Here is a 20,413-nt window from a genome sequence, read left to right on the forward strand (position 1 = left end):
TTAGATCCTTTATTTGTCATTCAGACCTTTCGGTCTGAACGAAATGTCGTTCCCTGCAGCCATAAATGTAATAATAAACAACAAAACACACAATAAACACAAATTAACATCCACCACAGTGAGCACCAGGAACCTCCTCACTGTGATGGAGGCAAAAATCTTAGGGTTACTGTCTCTTCCCTCCGCTTCTCCCTCTGCGCTGAGGCGATACCCCACCGGGCGATGGTAAGTTAGTCCCGCTGCTCACCGAGCTCCGCGAACGGGCCGGTTCAAGCTCCGCGGCCCGGGGTGGTCGAAGCTGCTGCCCTCCATTCCAGCGGACGCAGCTGTTGCCGCGGGAGCTCCGGAAAACAGGCACCAGCCTGTGACCTGCGAGCTCCGACGATGTTGCCTACCGGCCCGCAGCCGAGCCCCGGATTCAGGTCGCCGCCGCCAGAACACCGCCTCAGCCACCGGAGCACCATCTCCGCCCCACGCCGGGCCGCCCTCACGGGAGCGCCGTTCCAGCCCCGCGCCGGGCCGCCCTCACCGGAGCGCCGTTCCGAACACCTGTCACCTGTCCCCTCCATTCAACTCCAGGACACCATCTCCCAAAACTATCACCGCAGCATCCCGATACTTCCTCGCTCATCTCCATCCAGGGGCCCCGACAGTCCTTGAAGGTGAGACTGAGGTTCACATCTACCTCCTCCAACCCCATCTACCATCTCCAGTGCTGCCAAACACAATTACATTTGATAAACAATTAATAGATATAAATTAACGAAATAATCAATATTAATGGAAAGATACAAACCATTTATCTTAAAAATATACACAAAGTGCTGGAGTAGTGTAACTCAGTGGGACAGGCAGCATCTCTGGAAAGGGATGGGTGATGTTCCGGTTGGCAGTCATCAGACAGTCTGAAGAAGGGTCCCAACTGAAACGTCAACTATCCTTTTCTCCAGAGATGCTGCCTGACCCGCTGAGTGACTCCAGCACTTTGTATCTATCTTTAGTATAAACCAGCATGTGCAGGCATCTGACCTCCAGCGCATTCCCCACATTCATCCAGCAATGCATGGGGCCGGGACTCGGTAACGTAATGCATGGGGGGCTGGACTCGGGAACATGTTGACTGGTCACTTTCCTCACTGGTTTCCTCACCAGCAGAAGTCAATATGTTTCTGATGAAGGGTCTCGACCCGAAATTTCACCTTTTCCTTTTCTCCTGAGATGCTGTCTGTCCCGCTGAGTTACTCCAGCATTCTGTGGCTATCTTCGGTTTAAGCCAGCATCTGCAGTTCCTTCCTATTCATTTCAGTGAATTGATTCTGCTACTGTCTTGCAAAAATGCCTTACAGTATTTCTTGCACCATTTTTCTATTTCTACTGCCTACGGCCGTATATTTAATGTTTAGTGTGTTGTCTGAGTCCATGTGCCTGTAAGGCTGCAGGATTGTTACTATAGCAGGATTGTTACTGTAGCTCATTGCTTTTGTTCATAGGAGTGTACAAGAAACTTCAACGGTTGAGTGCTATTTTATTCCCACATGTACAGAGGTACAATGAACAGCGTCCAGTAAAATTCCTACTATACCTGGACACAGTCATACTTAATTACAAGAGTATAGATACCCTGAGGCAGGGAAGAACATTTGCCCCGTTTCTGGCACCATTCAAGTTGTTGAAAATGTTTGCGTCTTTACCTGGCCATGAATGTCTGTTGCCCTGGCGACAGCACTGGGTCAGAGTTGGAGGGGTCAGCCTGGCCTGGCCACAATGTTGATGTTGTCGATGACCTCCACCGCTGCTCCGCCTCTCCGTGCCGCTGTTTCCAATCCATGCACTCTGCCACTTGGAGCAGCCGCTGATCTCATTGAGCCCTAGGCTGCTGCAGTGCCTCCAGTGTCCCACTTCGTGCAGCGGTAGAGCTGCTACCTTACAGCGCCAGAAACCCCGGTTCGATCCTAACCAAGGGTGCCGTCTGTCATAGGTTTGAATGTTCTCCCAGTGACCTGCGTTGGTTTTCTCCAGTTTCCTCCCACACTTCAAAGACAAACAGGTTTGTAGGTTAATTGGCTTGGTATAATTGTCCATTGTCCCTAGTGTGTGTAGGGTAGTGTTAGTGTTAGTGTGCGGGGATCCCTGGTCAGGGCGGATTCGGTGGCCAAATGGGCCTGTTTTCGCGCTGTATCTCTAATTTAAAATAAATTAAACTAAACCTCACCCTTCAATTGAAATAAGCCCTGTTCACTCCACTAAAAGTTCTTTACAATCATCCCAACCTCCACCTAATATTAAACAATAGTGGACCTTGAAATAACCTTGTTTTTTTCCAGTATTGTTATCCCTCTGAGAATAAATCAGGTGGAAACTGGAACATTTAGATAACAACCTCTTAAGTATTTTTTCTCTCGCTGAAATACGCATTGAAATTAAAGTACCGTCAGTAATCAGGCCCGTCACTACAGTAACAAGGCCCCAATGTGTGATAATGTCAATGTCATTCAACCTTGTTAAAATAATAAAACGATGAATCCGATTGCTTGGAAGCTCATGTTCGTGTAAGGTTGTCATTCTATGATTAGCTGTCGGCTTCATAGCTTAAGGATCTTTTCATTTAAATTGTGTAGGAATCCGACAGTCTGAGTGAGTGGGGATTACATGGTGATAAACTATGGTGCGGGTCTCTGCTGTGTTATGTAGATGGAAGCTGGAATGAACACAGTGGGCTTTGGTGGAAATGGAGAAAATATGTCCATGTAAGTTGTACAGCAAGGAAAGGGTTAATGTGACATCGGAGACCACGTTCCTTTCTTTCGGGTGCTCCGGTTTCTTCCCACATCCCCAAATACGTGTGAATTGGTAGGTCTATCAGCCTCTGTAAATTGCCCCGAGTGTGCAAGGAGTGTATGCAAAAGTGTGATAACATAGAACTAGTGTGTATGGGTGATCCATGCACCTCCATCTGTGGCCTTGAACGCCACTCAGCCATTGTACAGGTCGGCATGGACCTGGTGGGCTAAAGGGCCTTGTTCCATGCTGCATATTTCCATGAATGGGCCCCATATCTGAGGGACAATTTGCTGGCACTGGAGAGGGTCCAGAGGAGGCTTACGAGAATTATTCCAGGAATTGATTGTTCCTGTTTGTGGGCGGCATGGTGGCGCAGCGCCAGAGACCCGGGTTCGATCCCGACTATGGGTGCTGTCTGTATGGAGTTTGTACGTTCTCCCCATGACCTGAGTGGGTTTTCTCTGAAATCTTCGGTTTCCTCCCACACTCCAAAGACGTACAGGTATGTAGGTTAATTGGCTTGGTAAATTGTCCCTAGTGGGTATAAGATAGTGTTAATGTGCGGGGATCGCTGGTCGGCGCGGACCCGGTGGGCCGAAATGGCCTGTTTCCGCGCTGTATCTCTAAACTAAACTAAACTAAACTAATTAGTGGGTTAACATATGATGATCATTTGACCGCACTTGGCCTGTACTCGCTGGAATTTAGAAGGATGTGGGGGAACCTCATTGAAACTTACCGAATAGTGAAAGACTTGGATAGAGTGGATGCGGAGAATATGTTTCCACTAGTGGGAGAGTCTAGGACCAGAGGTGATGGCCTTAGAATAAAAGGACGTACCTTTAGAAAGGAGGTGAGGAGTAATTTCTTTAGTCAGAGGGTGGTGAATCTGTGGAATTCATGTTCACAGACGGCTGGGGAGGCCATCACTGGGTATATTTAAGGCAGAGATTGACAGATTCTTGATTAGTTTGGATATCAGTGGTTATTGGGAGAAGGCAGGAGAACGGGGTTGAGAGGGGAAGATAGCTCAGCCATGATTGAATGGCAGATTAGACTTGATGGGCCGAATGGCCTAGTTCAGTCGATGTAGTTGGTGATGGTCTGAAGAAGGGTCTCGACCCGAAACACCACCCATTCCTTCTCTCCAGAGATGCTGCCTGTCCCGCTGAGTTACTCCAGCTTTTTGTGTCTATCTTTGCTGATGGTTGTGTGATGGTTATTGTTGTGTTGTTGTGTTGCAGGCCCAGTGGCTGTGATGAGCGGCGAGGAAGATTCCGGAAGCCCCCTCCACCACATCAACCACGGGATAATCACGCCCTCGTCTATGGACATTGGACCTGACGCCGTGGTGATCGGGATGACCCGCATCCCAGTGATTGAAAACCCCCAGTATTTCCGACAGACCCACAGCCTGGGCAAGCACCCGGAGACATGTGAGTGCAAAGACCTTTAACTCTGTGCATCTTTTGCTATCTGGTCCGCCACACTGTGATGATAATTGCCGGGAACAGCGTGCGTGCCGAAACACCGCGACATACCGTGATACGGCAACCAGTACCAACCATCAACCCTGCAAGGTCTATCCTTGTATGTGGTGCAGATTGTAACCTGCACTTTAGCATCGAGAGGAGAGACCTCTGTGTGATCAAACTTTGCTCAGCGACCGAGTGGCTTCCTGAATTGTACTGGGTGAAAGTGTGCCGGGCGCTTACTGAGTAATACGCGCTGTGATGTTAGGGTTACCAATGCTGTATTGCAATGATACCAGGATAGTCATGGATGGGACTCCAGTGTCTAAGCCCAACCATACAATAGAAAATCCCCAGGGCAACAATGATACATGAGCTACACTGTCTCCTGTGATATGGACATTTAATGAAGTTAGATCAGGTTAGTGCGAGGTCAAATATATTATCATTCTGCTTGCCTGCAACCCTCACCTGAAGTCCGATTGAGTCAGGAGGGGATTAAATGCTGGGCTAAAATGGTGAAGAAGTGTGTTGTGTCCATCTTGGTGGAAGTGGACAAAGAGGAATAGTGGAGAACTGCAGGTTGAGAATGAATGAAACAAAATTCATATTGGTGAAATTAATGGGACTGAAGGCAGATAAATGCCCAGCAATGATGACCTTTGTGTATTGAATGGGGGAATTGTGGACATTATGGACAGCAAGGTTATCATCTGCCAAATTCCATCGATTCAATCACCATTACTTTGCACGAGAGGTGCCAAACATCGTTCCACTGTTGGGTGAGAGGGACATGGAAAATTATGGATCTGTTAGGCTGACACCAATAGTTGGGAAAATGCTGAAACCCACCGTTAAGCAAGTGGTAACAGTAGAATTAGCAGATAGTCGGATGGTTGAGTAGTCATCATGGACATTATAACAGAAAATTGTATTTGACAAACCTGAGGTTGTAAGTGGAAGGACAAATCAAGGTGAACCAGTCGATGTAACGTACTTGGGCTTTCAAAAAAAGCATTGAAGAAAGAGACCGTGTTATTGGAGGGAATAAGCTGATAGGATTTGAGAACAGCTGATATTAGGATTTATTTTTAAAAATTAATGTGGGGTTGTGTGACTACTAGCTACTGGAGGGACTAGTGTTCTGGTACTCATTGTCTGCAATCTACATCAGTGATCTGGATGAAGCAGATAACTGTAATATATCCATGTTTACGGATGATGCCAAATCAAAAAAATGCTGGTAATCAGTATTGAATATAGAAAACTGAAAATGCTGGAAAAACTCAGCAGGTCAGGGAGCCTCACCTTCCACAGATGCTGCCTGACCTTGCTGGGTGTTTCCAGCATTTTCTGCTGATGATACAGAGCTGAGCGTGGTGTGGGAAGCATGGATTGCAGAGCGATGTCATCGGGATATGGTGAGGCTCGGTGAATGCATAAGGTCAAGGCTCATGGTGTATAATGTCAACAAATGTAAGGTCTTCTGTGTTTGCAGGGACAATATAAAAGCAAAGAGATTTTCAAAGATAAGAGAAAAAGATCAGCAGTGGTAATTGGGGGAGAGCATGAAAGCACAAAGTGCTGGTTACTCAGCGGGTCAGGCAGCATCTCTGGAGGACATGGATAGGTAGTTTCAGGTCAGGACCTTTCTTCAGACCGCTTGTATGAGAAGGGAGCAAGCTGACGGAGAAGTAGAGGCAGGACAAAGCCTAGAAAGTGTAGGAAGGAACTGCAGGTGCTGGTTTACTTTACTTAAAAGATAGACACAAAATGATGGAGTAACTCAACGGGACAGGCAGCATCTCTGGAGAGAGGTTCAGTCCAAAGTTCAGTTCTTCAGTCATTAAGACATTGTCTGAAGAAGGGTCTCGACTCGGAATGTCACCCATTCCTTCCCTCCAGAGATGCTGCTTGTCCCGCTGAGTTACTCCAGCATTTTGTCTCTAAAGCTTGGAAAGTGATAGATGGAGGGGGATTTTTATTTTTTTGATTAGCAAATGGGTGGACAAAGGCCAGAGATCTGCTTCTTATCGAGTCCACTCACAAGATTAGAGGCTGTCCAGCAGAGTTGAACACACTTCTTGGCATCTGCACACAATGGTGGCTGGCTTGTCGCTTCTTGTGCATCTTGTGTGTGGTGGTGGAACGGTTGGTGGAAACAGGGCCCCGATGTGAACGCTCTTTCCTTGACCCCAAAGACCAGAGATGATAAGGAGGCATAAGGCTGTCGGATAAAGAGGGAACAGAAGTGAAATGTAAGGCCAGAGGGAGGGATATAGGCAGACGAGGAGGGAGAGGGGGCAGGGGCAACAGGGCAGTGGGAGAAATGGTGCCCACTGGAGTGGGATACACAGGAAAGAGTTGGGGGATGGGGTGGCATTATGCAAAATTAGAGAATTTAATGTTTATACCATATGATTGTCAGCTACCCACAATAGGTTTGCCTTTATAGATAAAAAATGAGTACAACTATAAAGGTCTCTACTGAGACTGCAAGTGAATATTGTGCACAGATTTAATTTAGTTTTGTTTAGAGATACAGCGCGGAAACAGGCCCTTCGGCCCACCGAGTCCGGACCGAACAGAGATCCTCGCATATGAACAATCCTGAACACACTACGCCCACTGGGGACAATTTTTACATTTACACAAGGCCAATTAACCTACAATCCCTGTACGTCTTTGGAGTGTGGGAGGAAACTGGAGATCTCCGAGAAAACCCGCAAAAGTCACGGAGAGAACGTACAAACTCCGTACAGACAGCACCGGTAGTTATGATCCAACCCGGGTCTCTGGCGCTGTGAGGCAGCGACTACTACTGCGCCACCTAGGGTCTCACTGGAGGAAAATATATCCTTACATGTAGTGCACTGAAGGTTGATTGATTCCTGGAATGGCGGGGTTGTCTTCTGAGAGCAGATTGAACAGACAGGGCATGTATGCTTTTATTTTTAGAGGAACAAGAGGACATCTTTCTGCAACAAATAACATTCTGACACAGTTTGACTGGGTGGATGTCAAATTTCACTGTACCAAATGGTGCACGTAACAATAAATGTTAACTTGAAACTTGAACTACGATGGTGTTAGTGTACGTGGCCATTGGTCGGCGTGGACTCTGTGGCCACAGGGTCTGTTTCAATTCAATTCAATTCAACTTTAATGTCATCGCACAAATACAAGTATGAGTACAACGAAATGCAGTTTTGCGTCAGTCCGTAGTAGTTGTGCATAAAGAAAAAAAATTTTAAATCGAAAGAGAGAAGATACAGAAAAATCAAAAAATACAGAATAATTAAACAATGGGGACGGAGGGACCAGAGAAATCTATCGGCGGGACTCCGAGTTCAGCAATGTGATTGTATTATTGTAGAAGCTGTTCCTCATCCTACTAGTACGTGACCTGAGGCTCCTGTACCGCCTCCCTGATGGGAGGAGGGCAAACAGTCCATGGTTGGGGTGTGAGGGGTCTTTGATGATCTTCCCAGCCCGTCTCAGACACCGTTTTCGGTGGAAGGCATCCATGGCAGGGAGCGGGGCACAGATGATGTGCTGCGCGGTTTTCACCACCCGTTGTAGTGCCTTCCTGTCCGCAGCAGTGCAGCTGCTGTACCATACCGCGAAGCAGGTGGTCAGGATACTCTCTATGGTACAGTGGTAGAAGTTGGTCAGGATCCGGGGGGACAGGTGGGCTTTCTTGAGCCTCCTCAGGAAGTAAAGGCGCTGCTGTGCCTTTTTGATCAGCTTGGAGGTGTTGAGGGACCAGGACAAATCCTCCGAGATATGTACTCCGAGGAATTTATAGCTGGAGACGCGCTCCCCCTCAGTCCCGTTTATATGGATGGGGGTGTGACTGCCTCCTCTGGTCTGCCTGAAGTCAACAATAATCTCCTTCGTCTTCTTGGAGTTGAGGACGAGGTTATTTTTGGCACACCAGGCTGACAGGTGCTGGACCTCATCCCTGGATCTCCTTCCACACTGTAACTCTAAAGCAAACTAAATAAGTCTGGCCTATCTGCTGATAACAATGATCGGAGTGGTTCTAAGGGAGGATGTGACGACATATCGGACAGAATTCAAGATAAAATTGTACCTGTACCTGCGTATATGTGGCAACAATAAACCGGAAACTAAACTGAGAACTTCACTACCACATGGATTCCTGCTAAGCTGAGAACATATTTAGGTCTTTAAGTTTAGTTTAGAGATACAGCATGGACAACAGGCCCTCCGGCCCACCGAACGCACGCCAACCAGCGATCCCCACACATCAGACCCTCTCTCTCACACCTCCCGCTGCTGAAAGACTCATCCATGCCTTCATCTCCTCCCGACTGGACTACTGCAACTCACTTCTCCTTGGCATCAGCTCCACCTACATCAACCGATTCCAACTGGTCCAGAACGCAGCCGCCCGACTCATTACACACACCAAATCCTGGCATCACATCATTCCAGTCCTCAAACAACTTCACTGGCTTCCCATCTCCCACCGGATCAACTACAAAATCCTGGTCCTCACCTACAAAGCCCTCCACCATCTGCCCCCCCCATATCTCACTGACCTCCTCTCCCCCTACCAACCCTCACGGTCCCTCAGATCCACATCAGCCGGTCTCCTCTCCATCCACAAATCCAACCTCCGCAGTTTTGGGGACAGAGCCTTCTCCAGGGCAGCTCCCAGGCTCTGGATCTCCCTCCCCCAACTGATCCGCAATTCCGTGTCCCTCACCATCTCCCAGTCCCGCCTCAAGACCCATCTCTTCACTTCTGCCTATCCTTAGCCCCACGTCCCCCTCCCTTTTCATCTGTGCTTGAATTGCCTCATATTGTGTTTTGATTTGAATTCTGTCTTTAATTTGTGTACTAGTCATGTCTCTACTATTTATTTCATTCCGCATACATGTTTTTCCTCTACTTGCTAAATTCTGTAAGGTGTCCTTGAAACTCTTGAAAGGCGCCCATAAATAAAATGTATTATTATTATTAGCACTATCCTACACACACTCGGGACGATTTACAAATTTACCTAGCCAACTAACCTACAAACCTGTACAAAACTTAGCACCCGTAGAAAACTAACGGAGGTCACTGGGAGAACGTACAAACTCCCTACAGACAGCATCCATAGTTAGGATCGAACCGGGATTTCTGGCGTTGTAAGGCAGTGGCGCTATCGCTGCGCCACCGTGCCGCAAGCAATTCCAATGAGTTCCAGTGAAGAGAGTGGGACTAAGTTTGGGAGACAGATTAAAACCACATGCACCACACAGTTTGCCACAAAGTTAGCACATGTTGCCGACAAAGTGTTTAAGAAGGAACTGCAGATGCTGGAAAATCGAAGGTACACAAAAATGCTGAAGAAACTCAGCGGCAGCATCTATGGAGCAAAGGAGTAGGCAACGTTTTGGGCCGAAACATTGTCTGAAGAAGGGTTTCGGCCCAAAACGTTGCCTATCTCTTCGCTCCATAGATGCTGCTGCACCCGTTGAGTTTATCCAGCATTTTTGTCTACCCACATGTTGCTGACCACTGATTTCTACCTCAATACGGCTTTTAATTCTTTTTTCCGATCAAATATAAAATGCATGAGAAATCCTTCAAAGCCAGTCGGGGCATATTTAGTTTCAGGATGCAATCATACCTTTAGGGTCATAGAGTGATACAGTGTGGAAACAAGCCCTTCGGCCCAACTTGCCCACACCGGCCAATATGTCCCAGCTGCACTAGTCCCACCTGCCTATGTTTGGTCCATATCCCTCCAAACTTGTCCTATCCATGCACCTGTCTGATTGTTTCTTAAACATTGGGATAGTCCAAGCCTCAACTTCCTCCTCTGGCAGCATGTTCCACACACCCACCTCACTTTATAATTCCATGTCTATCTTGCGCATTATAATTGCTGGGCAAGGATGCCTGTGTAGATGTGCAGTGGTTTTACAGTGAGTGAAGCCTCAGGTAGGTAGGCAGGGAGGTGGTGGTTCCCTGGAGAGGGGGAGGTGCAGGGAGGAGACATGGAAAAGTGAATGGCTGTTGTGAGTGTAATTAATGCGGGCAGGGCTCCTCGTAAACAAGTATGCCAACTACAACATTCAGATCAGTTTCAACAGCCCTAAATGCTGGAGATTCATTAAACATTTACAGCTGGGAGACGGCTCACCGCCAAAACCGCTTCTTCATGCTTAATCAATAAACTAAATTCCCACGCACACGGTGAGCTTATCGCATTTATCACAGTGTTTTCAGATGAAGGTTCAGCAATGTAGTTTTCTTTTCTCTTCAAATTAAAAACCCAGCAATCCTGCGACATGTTTAATATGCCTTATTGCAGCAGAGAAAGTGGCCATTCAGCCCATCGGGCCCATGCCAACTACCAGTCTTACAACTACCAGTCTTACCCTTCTAGTCCGTGCCTTATACAGTTCTACAGCTTGAAAGCAGGCCGTTCGGCCCATCAAAGTCCTGCCAACCATCAGTCACTCGTTTCCACTGATCCAACACTTATGCCATTTTATTCCACCCACATTTGGGTAGCAAAGTAGCTCAGCTGATAAAGCAGCTGCCTCACAGTGCCAGAGTCCTGGGATCGATCCCAATCTCAGATGCAGTCTGTTGCAGAGTTTGCACGCTCTCATTGTGACCGATGGGCGAAAAGCTAAAAGAAGATATGAGGTTGCTTTGGCAAGTAAGGTGAAAGTAAATCCAAAGGGTTTCTACAGCTATATTAATAGCAAAAGGATAACGAGGGATAAAATTGGTCCATTGGAGAGACAGAGTGGGAAGCTATCTGCAGAGCCAAAAGAGATGGGGGAGATATTGAACAATTTTCTTTTCTTCGGTATTCACCAAGGAGAAGGATATTGAATTATGTGAGGTAAAGGAAACGAGTAGAGTAGCTATGGATACTATGAGGTTCAAAGTAAAAGTAGTGGATAAGTCTCCAGGTCCTGACAGGATATTCCCTAGGACATTGAGGGAAGTTAGTGTAGAAATAGACGGGGCTATGACAGAAATATTTCAAATGTCATTAGAAACGGGAATAGTCCCCGAGGATTGGCGTACTGCGCATGTTGTTCCATTGTTTAAAAAGGGTGCTAAGAGTAAACCTAGTAATTATAGACCTGTTAGTTTGACGTCAGTGGTGGGCAAATTAATGGAAAAGATACTTAGAGATAATATATATAAGCATCTGAATAAACAGGGTCTGATTAGGAACAGTCAACATGGATTTGTGCCTGGAAGGTCATGTTTGACTAATCTTCTTGAATTTTTTGAAGAGCTTACTAGGGAAATTGACGAGGGTAAAGCAGTGGATGTTGTCTATATGGACTTTAGTAAGGCCTTTGACAAGGTTCCTCATGGAAGGTTGGTTAAGATGGTTAAACTGTTGGGTATAAATGCAGGAATAGCAAGATGGATTCAACAGTGGCTGAATGGGAGAAGCCAGAGGGTAATGGTGGATGGCTGTTTATCGGGTTGGAGGCAGGTGACTAGTGGGGTGCCTCAGGGATCTGTGTTGGGTCCTTTGTTGTTTGTCATGTACATCAATGATCTGGATGAAGGGGTGGTAAATTGGATTAGTAAGTATGCAGATGATACCAAGATAGGGGGTGTTGTGGATAATGAAGAGGATTTCCAAAGTCTACAGAGTGATTTAGGCCATTTGGAAAAATGGGCTGAAAGATGGCAGATGGAGTTTAATGCTGATAAATGTGAGGTGCTACACCTTGGCAGGACAAATCAAATTAGGACGTACATGGTAAATGGTAGGGAATTGAAGAATACAGTTGAACAGAGGGATCTGGGAATAACCGTGCATAGTTCCTTGAAGGTGGAATCTCATATAGATAGGGTGGTAAAGAAAGCTTTTGGTATGCTAGCCTTTATAAATCAGAGCATTGAGTATAGAAGCTGGGATGTAGTGTTAAAATTGTACAAGGCATTGGTGAGACCAAATCTGGAGTATGGTGTACAATTTTGGTCGCCCAATTATAGGAAGGATGTCAACAAAATAGAGAGAGTACAGAGGAGATTTACTAGAATGTTGCCTGGGTTTCAACAACTAAGTTACAGAGATAGGTTGAATAAGTTAGGTCTTTATTCTCTGGAGTGCAGATGGTTAAGGGGGGACTTGATAGAGGTCTTTAAAATGATGAGAGGGATAGACAGAGTTGATGTGGACAAGCTTTTCCCTTTGAGAATAGGGAAGATTCAAACAAGAGGACATGACTTCAGAATGAAGGGACAGAAGTTTAGGGGTAACATGAGGGGGAACTTCTTTACTCAGAGAGTGGTAGCGGTGTGGAATGAGCTTCCAGTGGAAGTGGTGTCGGCAGGTTCATTGGTATCATTTAAAAATAAATTGGATAGGCATATGGATGAGAAGGGAATGGAGGGTTATGGTATGAGTGCAGGCAGGTGGGACTAAAGGAAAAAAGTTGTTGGGCATGGACTTGTAGGGCCGAGATGGCCTGTTTCCGTGCTGTAATTGTTATATGGTTGGGTTTCCACCAGTTGTTCCAGTTTCCTCCCACATCCCAAAGACATGCAAGTTTGTAGTGTAAATGGTCTCAATAAAATTACCCCTAGTGGGGAGGGAGTCAACGAGAATGTGGGATAATGTTGAATTGGTGTGAACATGTGATCAGTGGTCAGTGTGGCTGGAGTGCCTGTTTTAATACTGTATCTCTAAGCTACTGTGTTCAGACATTCCATCTGCTCTCCCAAATGTCCTTTCACCCCCCTCTTGCCACATTCCCACTTACAGCTTCAATACATCCCTGGGGTATGAGAGTAAATGTATAGGCCTGGATAGAGTGAATGTGGAGATGATGTTTCCATTTGTGGGAGAGTCTAGGACCAGAGGCCATAGCCTCAGAATAACAGGAGGCACCTTTAGAAGGAGGAGCGATGAGAAGGAATTAATTTTGTCAGAAGGTGGTGAATCTGTGGAATTCATTGCCGCAGACTGCCGTGGAGGGCAAGTCAATGGATATTTTTAAGGTAAAGATTGTCAGATTAGTAAGGGTGTCAGGGAGAAGTCAGGAGAATGTGGTTGAGCAGGAAAGATCAATCAGCCATGATTGAATGGCAGAGTAGACTTAGTGGTCTGAATGACTTATTTATGCTCCTGTGACTTGGGAGGATCCGACAAGTATCCACACAGCCATGGGTAAGAGTTACTCCATGGAGAGAGGCCCAAGGCCGGGATTGAACCTAGAACCTGGAACCAAAACTGAAGCCCTTCTAGGAGCGCTGCTCCCTCCTGCGTACCGAGCTGCCCATTACAATCGGTTGTCAATATGTGTGGACTCAGCAAGACCATGCACAGACTGGGCGATCGTTTGTCTGAACACTTCCACTCAGTCCGCCTTGGCCTACGTGATCTCCCGGTTGCCAAACACTTTAACTCCCCCTCCCATTCCCACACTGACCTTTCTGTCCTGGGCCTCCTCCAATGTCAGAGTGAGGCCACACGCAGATTGGAAGAACAGCACCTCATATTTTGCTTAGGCAGCTTTCAACCCAGTGGAATGAATTTTGATAGAATAGAATAGAATAGCCTTTTATTTGTCATTCAGACCGAAGTCTGAACGAAATTTAAGCAGTCATACATAGAATAAAAAACAACAATAAACACATATTAACATCCAGCACAGTGAGACCACCAACCACTCTCCTCACTGTGATTCTGCCTGAGGCGATACTATGTTTCAGTCCCGCGGCTCAACACCACAGCCCGGGGTGGTCGTAGCTGCCGCCCACCCAGACCTGCAGACGCAGTCGCTGGCCCGCGGCCGAACCCCGGACTCAGGCCACCGCCGCCAGAACACCGTCCCAGCCACCCTCACGTGAGTATCTGTCGACTCAGCCTCGGGCCGGGCCGCCCCGACACGGACACCGAACCTCCCTCGGGCTGCGAGCGCCGCACTCGCCCGAGCTCGGCTGATCCAACGGGAGCCTCGTTCCATCTCGGGCTGGCCGCTCCTCTCCTGTGCCGGACCGCCCTCACGGGGGCAAACTCAGGGCGAGTCTTGATGGTCTCTGCCTCCGGAGCCTCAAGGTCGTCAGCTCCATTTAGGCCTCAGCGCCGACGGAGGCAGAGAAGGGGAATACAACAGAAAAGTCGCATTCCCCTGCAGGGAGAGACTGCACCACCCCGTTCCACCCCCCCCCCCCCCCCCCCCCCCCCCCCCCCCCCCCCTAAAAAAAACAACTAGAAAAACCAAACAAAATAGACTAACCAAACAAATAGACAACACAAAAAACACAAAACAAACAGGACTGCAGCCAGAGCCGCGCAGCCACTTCCGATTTCTCTAACTTCAAGTAATCCGTGCTTTCCCTCTCTGTGTGTCCCTCCCCGATTCTCCAAACTAGTTTCACTGTTGTCCTGATTAATTTTAGTTTGTTGTCACCTTCCCCTCGTTCAACAATGAACCATTGTATAATTTCTTGAACATCGTCTGTTTTAATCTATCCTTTTCACACCTTGCATGCTCTTTGTACCCTTCCATATCTCTGTGTCTCCCTCTCCCCCTCCCCTGGCTCTCACTCTGAAGAAGGGTCTCGACCCAAAATATCATGGTATTAATGTTAATTTCTCTAACTCCAGGTCTCATATTTTGCTTGGGCAACTTACAGCCCAGTGGTATGATTTTGATTCACCCAGGCATTCCCTCTCTCTCTCTACCCCTCCGCACCCAAGTCGCACCAGCTTCTCGTTTTCTCCCAACAAACAGCTAACAATGGCCTGTTTCCTTTCATTGTTCTTTATCTCTCTACATCATCGTCTATATCTCTCATTTCCCTCATCCCTAACCAGTATGAAGAAGGGTCTCGACCTGAAACGTCATCCATTCCCTCTCTCCAGATATGCTGCCTGTCCCGCTGAGATACTCCAGCTTTTTGTGTCTACCTTCAGCCATGATCTACTAGGATGGTTGGATGGGCTTGGTCCAACACTGTAGCCAACTCCCACTTCATGTTTTACAGTAAAGTGTTGTCTTTGCAAAGGTAGATCTAGATAGTTTGAAGAGTGACGTGAGCTCTGATTGTATAAAATGTATCTGCTAATTCCATTTTTGGCACGCTGCATACGTTTTATTTTTGGTTATTTTCCAGCATTTTGATGTGTTTATGATTTGGTGTTAATCAGACAGAGAGCGACATAAAATGAATCATATTGAAAACATATATATTGTGAACAGTGCACATGCAATGTCTCAATGGAAATTTCCAGAAATACATGCTGCTTGCAGTAAGAGCAATGTGTTCTTATTAAAGAAGTGGATTAAACGTAAAACTGGGAGGTGTTACAGATCAAGGTTTATCTACTTGCTTCTGGCATTTTGAGATTTTGCCCCTTCCATGATTCCAATGGTACCAGTATAATCTCACTCTACAGTTCTGAGCACCCCATTACAAGGAGGCTTTGGAGAGGATGCATAAGAGGTTTACCAGAATGCTGCCTGGATTAGTGGGTATTACCTCCCTGGAGAGGTCAGACATATTTGGATTGGTTTCCCTAGTCAGAGGCTGAGGGGAGACCTGATGGAAGTATATACAATTATGAGAGACAGAGATGTGGTAGACAGTCAGAACTTTTTTCCCAGGGTGGAAAAGTCAAAGACTAGAGGGCATAGATTTAAGGTGAGAGGGGCGTGGTTTAAAGGAGATATGCAGGGCATAACTTTTTTAGATTAGATTAGATTAGATCCTTTATTTGTCATTCAGACCTTTCGGTCTGAACGAAATGTCGTTGCCTGCAGCCATACATGTAATAATAAACAACAAAACACACAATAAACACAAATTAACATCCACCACAGTGAGTTCAGCAGGCACCTCCTCACTGTGATGGAGGCAAAAGTCTTAAGGTTACTGTCTCTTCCCTCCTCGTTCTCCCTCTGCGCAGAGGCGATATGTTGTTACCCCACCAGGCGATGGTAGTCAGTCCCGCGGCTCAACCGAGCTCTGCGAACGGGCCGGTTCAAGCTCCGCAGCCCGGGGTGTTCGAAGCTGCCGCCCTCCAGTCCAGCAGACGCAGCTGTTGTTGTCGGAGCTCCGGAAAACAGGCACCAGCCTGTGACCTGCGAGCTCCCGACGATGTCGTCCACTGGCCCGCGGCCGAGCCCCGGATTCATGTCGCCGCCGCCAAAACGGCGCCTCAGCCACTGGAGCACCATCTCAGCCCCGAGCCGGGCCGCCCTCACCAGAGCACCGCCTCAGCCCCGAGCCGGGCCGCCCTCACCGGAGCACCGTCTCAGCCCCGAGTCGCGCCGCAGCCACTGGAGCGCCCGAACGCCGCCACATCTCTGAATTCGACCAGCCTCACGTTGGTGAGTCCTGGCTGGCTCTGCCTCCGAAGCCTCGAGGTCGGTCGCAGGTTGGAGGCCGCCATCTCCACCATTAAGCCTCAGCACAGACAGAGGCAGAGAAGGGGGGAGTGCGAATCGTCTTTATTTCCTTGCCGAGGCAAAACAGGCCTGCCGCCTTTCTCAGTGCCCCTCCTTGCTGTTGATGGCCCTGTTCGCCGTCAAGAGTGGCCCTGTTCGCCGTCTTTATTCTCTGGAGCGCAGAAGGTTAAGGGGGGACCTGATAGAGATCTTTAAAATGATGAGAGGGATAGACAGAGTTGATGAGGACAAGCTTTTCCCTTTGAGAATAGGGAAGATTCAAACAAGATGACATGACTTCAGAATTAAGGGACAGAAGTTTAGGGGTAATATGAGGGGGAACTTCTTTACTCAGAGAGTGGTAGCGGTGTGGAATGAGCTTCCAGTGGAAGTGGTGGAGGCAGGTTCATTGGTATAATTTAAAAATAAATTGGATAGGCATATGGATGAGAAGGGAATGGAGGGTTATGGTATGAGTGCAGGCAGGTGGGACTAAGGGAAAACAAAGTTGTTCGGCACGGACTTGCAGGGCCGAGATGGCCTGTTTCCGTGCTGTAATTGTTATATGGTTATATGGTTAAGAGCAAGGAGGGGCCTTCCTCGCATTCCGATGGCCCCCACACTCTCGGCGCGTTCTCCCTCACTCTCGGCAACCCCCTCACAATCGGTGCCCCACCCCACTCTTGGCACCCCCCTCACTCTCAATGCACCCCCCGTTACTCTCAGCCCCCCACTCTCAATGGACCTTCCTTACTCTCGGCGACCCCCACTCCTGGCCCCGCTCGTCGCTCCTGTCGGCCCTTCTCCCACTCTCGGCCCCCCCTCCTCTTGCCTCCCCCCCACCACTCTTGCCCCCTCCCCCTCCACCCCCCTCACTCTTCCCCCCCACTCCCTCACCCCCCTCTCGCACCCCCCCCCCCACCCACACCTCCCCCCCCCACTCCTCTTCCCCCCCCCCCCCCCCCTCTCTCGTCCCCCCCCACCTCTCGGCCCCCCCTCTCACTCTCGCCCCCCCCCCCACTCCCCCCCGCCCTCACCCCCTCTCCCCCCCCCCCCCCATCGCCCCCCCCCTCACGTTCACTCCCCCCCCTCCCCCCCCCCCACCTCACCCCCCCCCACCCCCCCCACCTCTCCCCCCCCCCCCCACCCCCCCCCCCCCTCCCTCCCCCCCCCCTCACCTTTCCCCCCCCACTCTCCCCCCCCCTCCCAACCCCCCCCCCCCTCTCCCCCCCCCCCCCCCCCTCCCCCCCCCCCCCCTCCCCCCCCCCCCCCCCCCCCCCCCCCCCCCCCCCCCCCCCCCCCCCCCCACCCTCCCCCCCCCCCCCCCCCCCCCCCCCTCACTCTTGCCCCCCCCTCACTCCTGTCCCTCCCCCCACTCTCGGCGGCCCATCTCAGGAGCCTCCTGTCACTACGTGAAGCATGTCGGGTTGCAAGGTGCAGGAGCCAGGCCAGCTGTGGGGATGCGGCCAATCCTCACCGGCATTCCCCTCTCTGCACACGGCTCACTCACCGGAACATGTGCATGTCGTGTGTATAACGTGTGCATGTCGTGTGTACAACCCTGTCATCTCCGCAAACTGGAGATGCAAACTCATCCATCTCACGGTGGAAGTCGGGTTTTTCTCAGTAAGGAAGTGCCACTGTCAGCAGCAAATGTAGACTGAAACTCTTCCCCATACACTGTGGCCACAGCATGTACAGTTACTCACCCACACTGCTCCCATCCCATCCCCCAAAACCCAGCGCCTCAACCGACAAGGCCAAGGGCAGCAGGCACATGGGAACACCACCAGCCACCGCTTCCTCCAAGTTGTATACCAATCCGACAAGTGCAACTGTGGAGAGGTACAGACTATGGCCCACCTACTGACTTGTGGCAGAGAGGCATGCACTGTGGACGTTATAGGACCAGAATTAGGCCTTTCAGCCCATCAAGTCTACCCTGCAATTCAACCATGGCTGATATCACTTTCTGACTCAACCCCATTCTCCTATCTTCTCCCCATAACCCGGGCCACCCAGAAGCTGCAAGCCCGTCCGCATTAATACTGTGGGTCTAGAGGTCCATCCCCATTAACATAAGCTGTGGTGCAATAGTGATTAGGATGGGCAATTATATGCGGCTGATCCTCACCGGCATTCCTTATCAGTGACACTTGCCACCTGCAATATTAGTAAATAAATAAATGTGAGCAGGACCTTCACAGTGAATGGCCTGGTCGAGTGTTGTAGAGAAGAGGGATCTAGGAGTGTAAGTACACAGTTTCCTCAACGTGTCACCGCATTAGATGGAGTGGTGAAGGAAGCTTTTGGGACATTGGCCTCCATCAGACAAGGTATTTTGCATAGAGTTTGGAACATTATGTTACAGTTGTACAAGACGTTGTGAGGCCGCATTTGGGGAACAGTGCTCAGTTTCCGTCACTCTTCCCACAGCAGGGATGTTATTTAGCTGGAATGTGTGCAGAGAAGATTTATGAGGATGTTTCCAGTACTTGAGGGCCTGAGCTATGGGGAGGGGTAGGGTAGGCTAGGATTTTATTCTTCGGAGCACAGGAGGCTGAGGTGTGATCTTATAGAGGTGTATAAAATGATGAGGGAAATAGGTATGCTGAATACACAGTATTTTACCCAGAGTCAGAGAAGCAAGAAACAGAGGACATGGGTTAAAGTTGTGAGGGGCAGGATTTAATAGGCACCTCAGAGGGTGGTGGGTATATGGAACAAGCTGCCAGAGAAAGTAGCTGAGACAGGTACTATAACAGGATTAAAAAGACACTTAGCCAGGTACATGGATAGAAAAGAGATATGTGGGTAAATGGGACTAGTTTAGGTAAGGCATCTTGGTTAGCATGGTCAAGTTGGTCCAAACAGCCTGCTTCATTAATGTGTGACTATGACTAATTTGCAGTAGTTTAGTTTAGTTTAGTAACAGGCCCTTCGGCCCTCTGAGTCCGTGCCGACCAGCGATCCCCGCACACTAACACTATCTTACATGCACTAGGGACCATTTACAATTAAACCAAGCCAATTAAACTATAAACCTTTAGGTCTTTGGAGTGTGGGAGGAAACCAGAGCACCCAGAGAAATTCCACACAGGTCACAGGGAGAACTTGCAAACCCCATGCAGCCGGCACCCATAGTCAGGATCAAACCCAAGTCTCTGGCGCTGTAAGGCAGCAACTCTACCGCTGCACCACTGTGCCACCCAGTAGCCTGGCCAACAATCTTCATCTGCATAACTCTTGCCTAATGCACTCACAACCTTATTTTCAATCCTCAGCTCTTTCGAACATGCGGCACGGTGGCTAGGTTAATTGGCTTGTTAAAATTGTAAATGCTCCCTTGTGTGCGTAGGATAGTGTTAGTGTGTGGGGATCACTGGTTGGCGTGGACTCAGAGGACCGAAGGGCCTGTTTCCTCGTTCCATCTCTAAACTAAACAGCATGTAAAAGCCACTTGACCAGGTACATGGATGGGAAAGGTTGAGAGAGACATGGGCCAATACTGGGACAAGGGACTTGTTTGGTCGTCATGGGCAAATTGGGCCAAACGGCCAGCTTCATTCCTGTATGTCTCTGTGACACTCTCTCACTCTTCTTGCAGCAGTCTAGCCAACAATCTGAATCTTCATAACACTTGCCTAATACCATTGATCAATCCTCAGCTCTTTGGAACATGCAAGAAAGGCACGGCAATGAGTGATGCACAACCTAAGTTTGCACAGAGCACATTGACATGCAGATATTTATACTCAT

General features: G+C 48.7%; 1 protein-coding gene across 1 annotated transcript in view; it reads left to right on the forward strand.

Annotated features, from left to right (window-relative positions):
- The window catches only part of LOC129712812 (NT-3 growth factor receptor-like), a 1,009,855-nt gene that overhangs the window by 770,582 nt on the left and 218,860 nt on the right, over positions 1-20,413 (forward strand). Inside the window, exon 12 of the mRNA XM_055661549.1 lies at positions 4,026-4,217. Coding sequence (XP_055517524.1) covers positions 4,026-4,217 — 192 coding nt within the window. The remainder of the gene's footprint in view (positions 1-4,025; positions 4,218-20,413) is intronic.

The sequence above is a fragment of the Leucoraja erinacea genome, chromosome 33 (assembly GCF_028641065.1).
Source record: "Leucoraja erinacea ecotype New England chromosome 33, Leri_hhj_1, whole genome shotgun sequence".
Lineage (NCBI taxonomy): Eukaryota > Metazoa > Chordata > Chondrichthyes > Rajiformes > Rajidae > Leucoraja > Leucoraja erinaceus.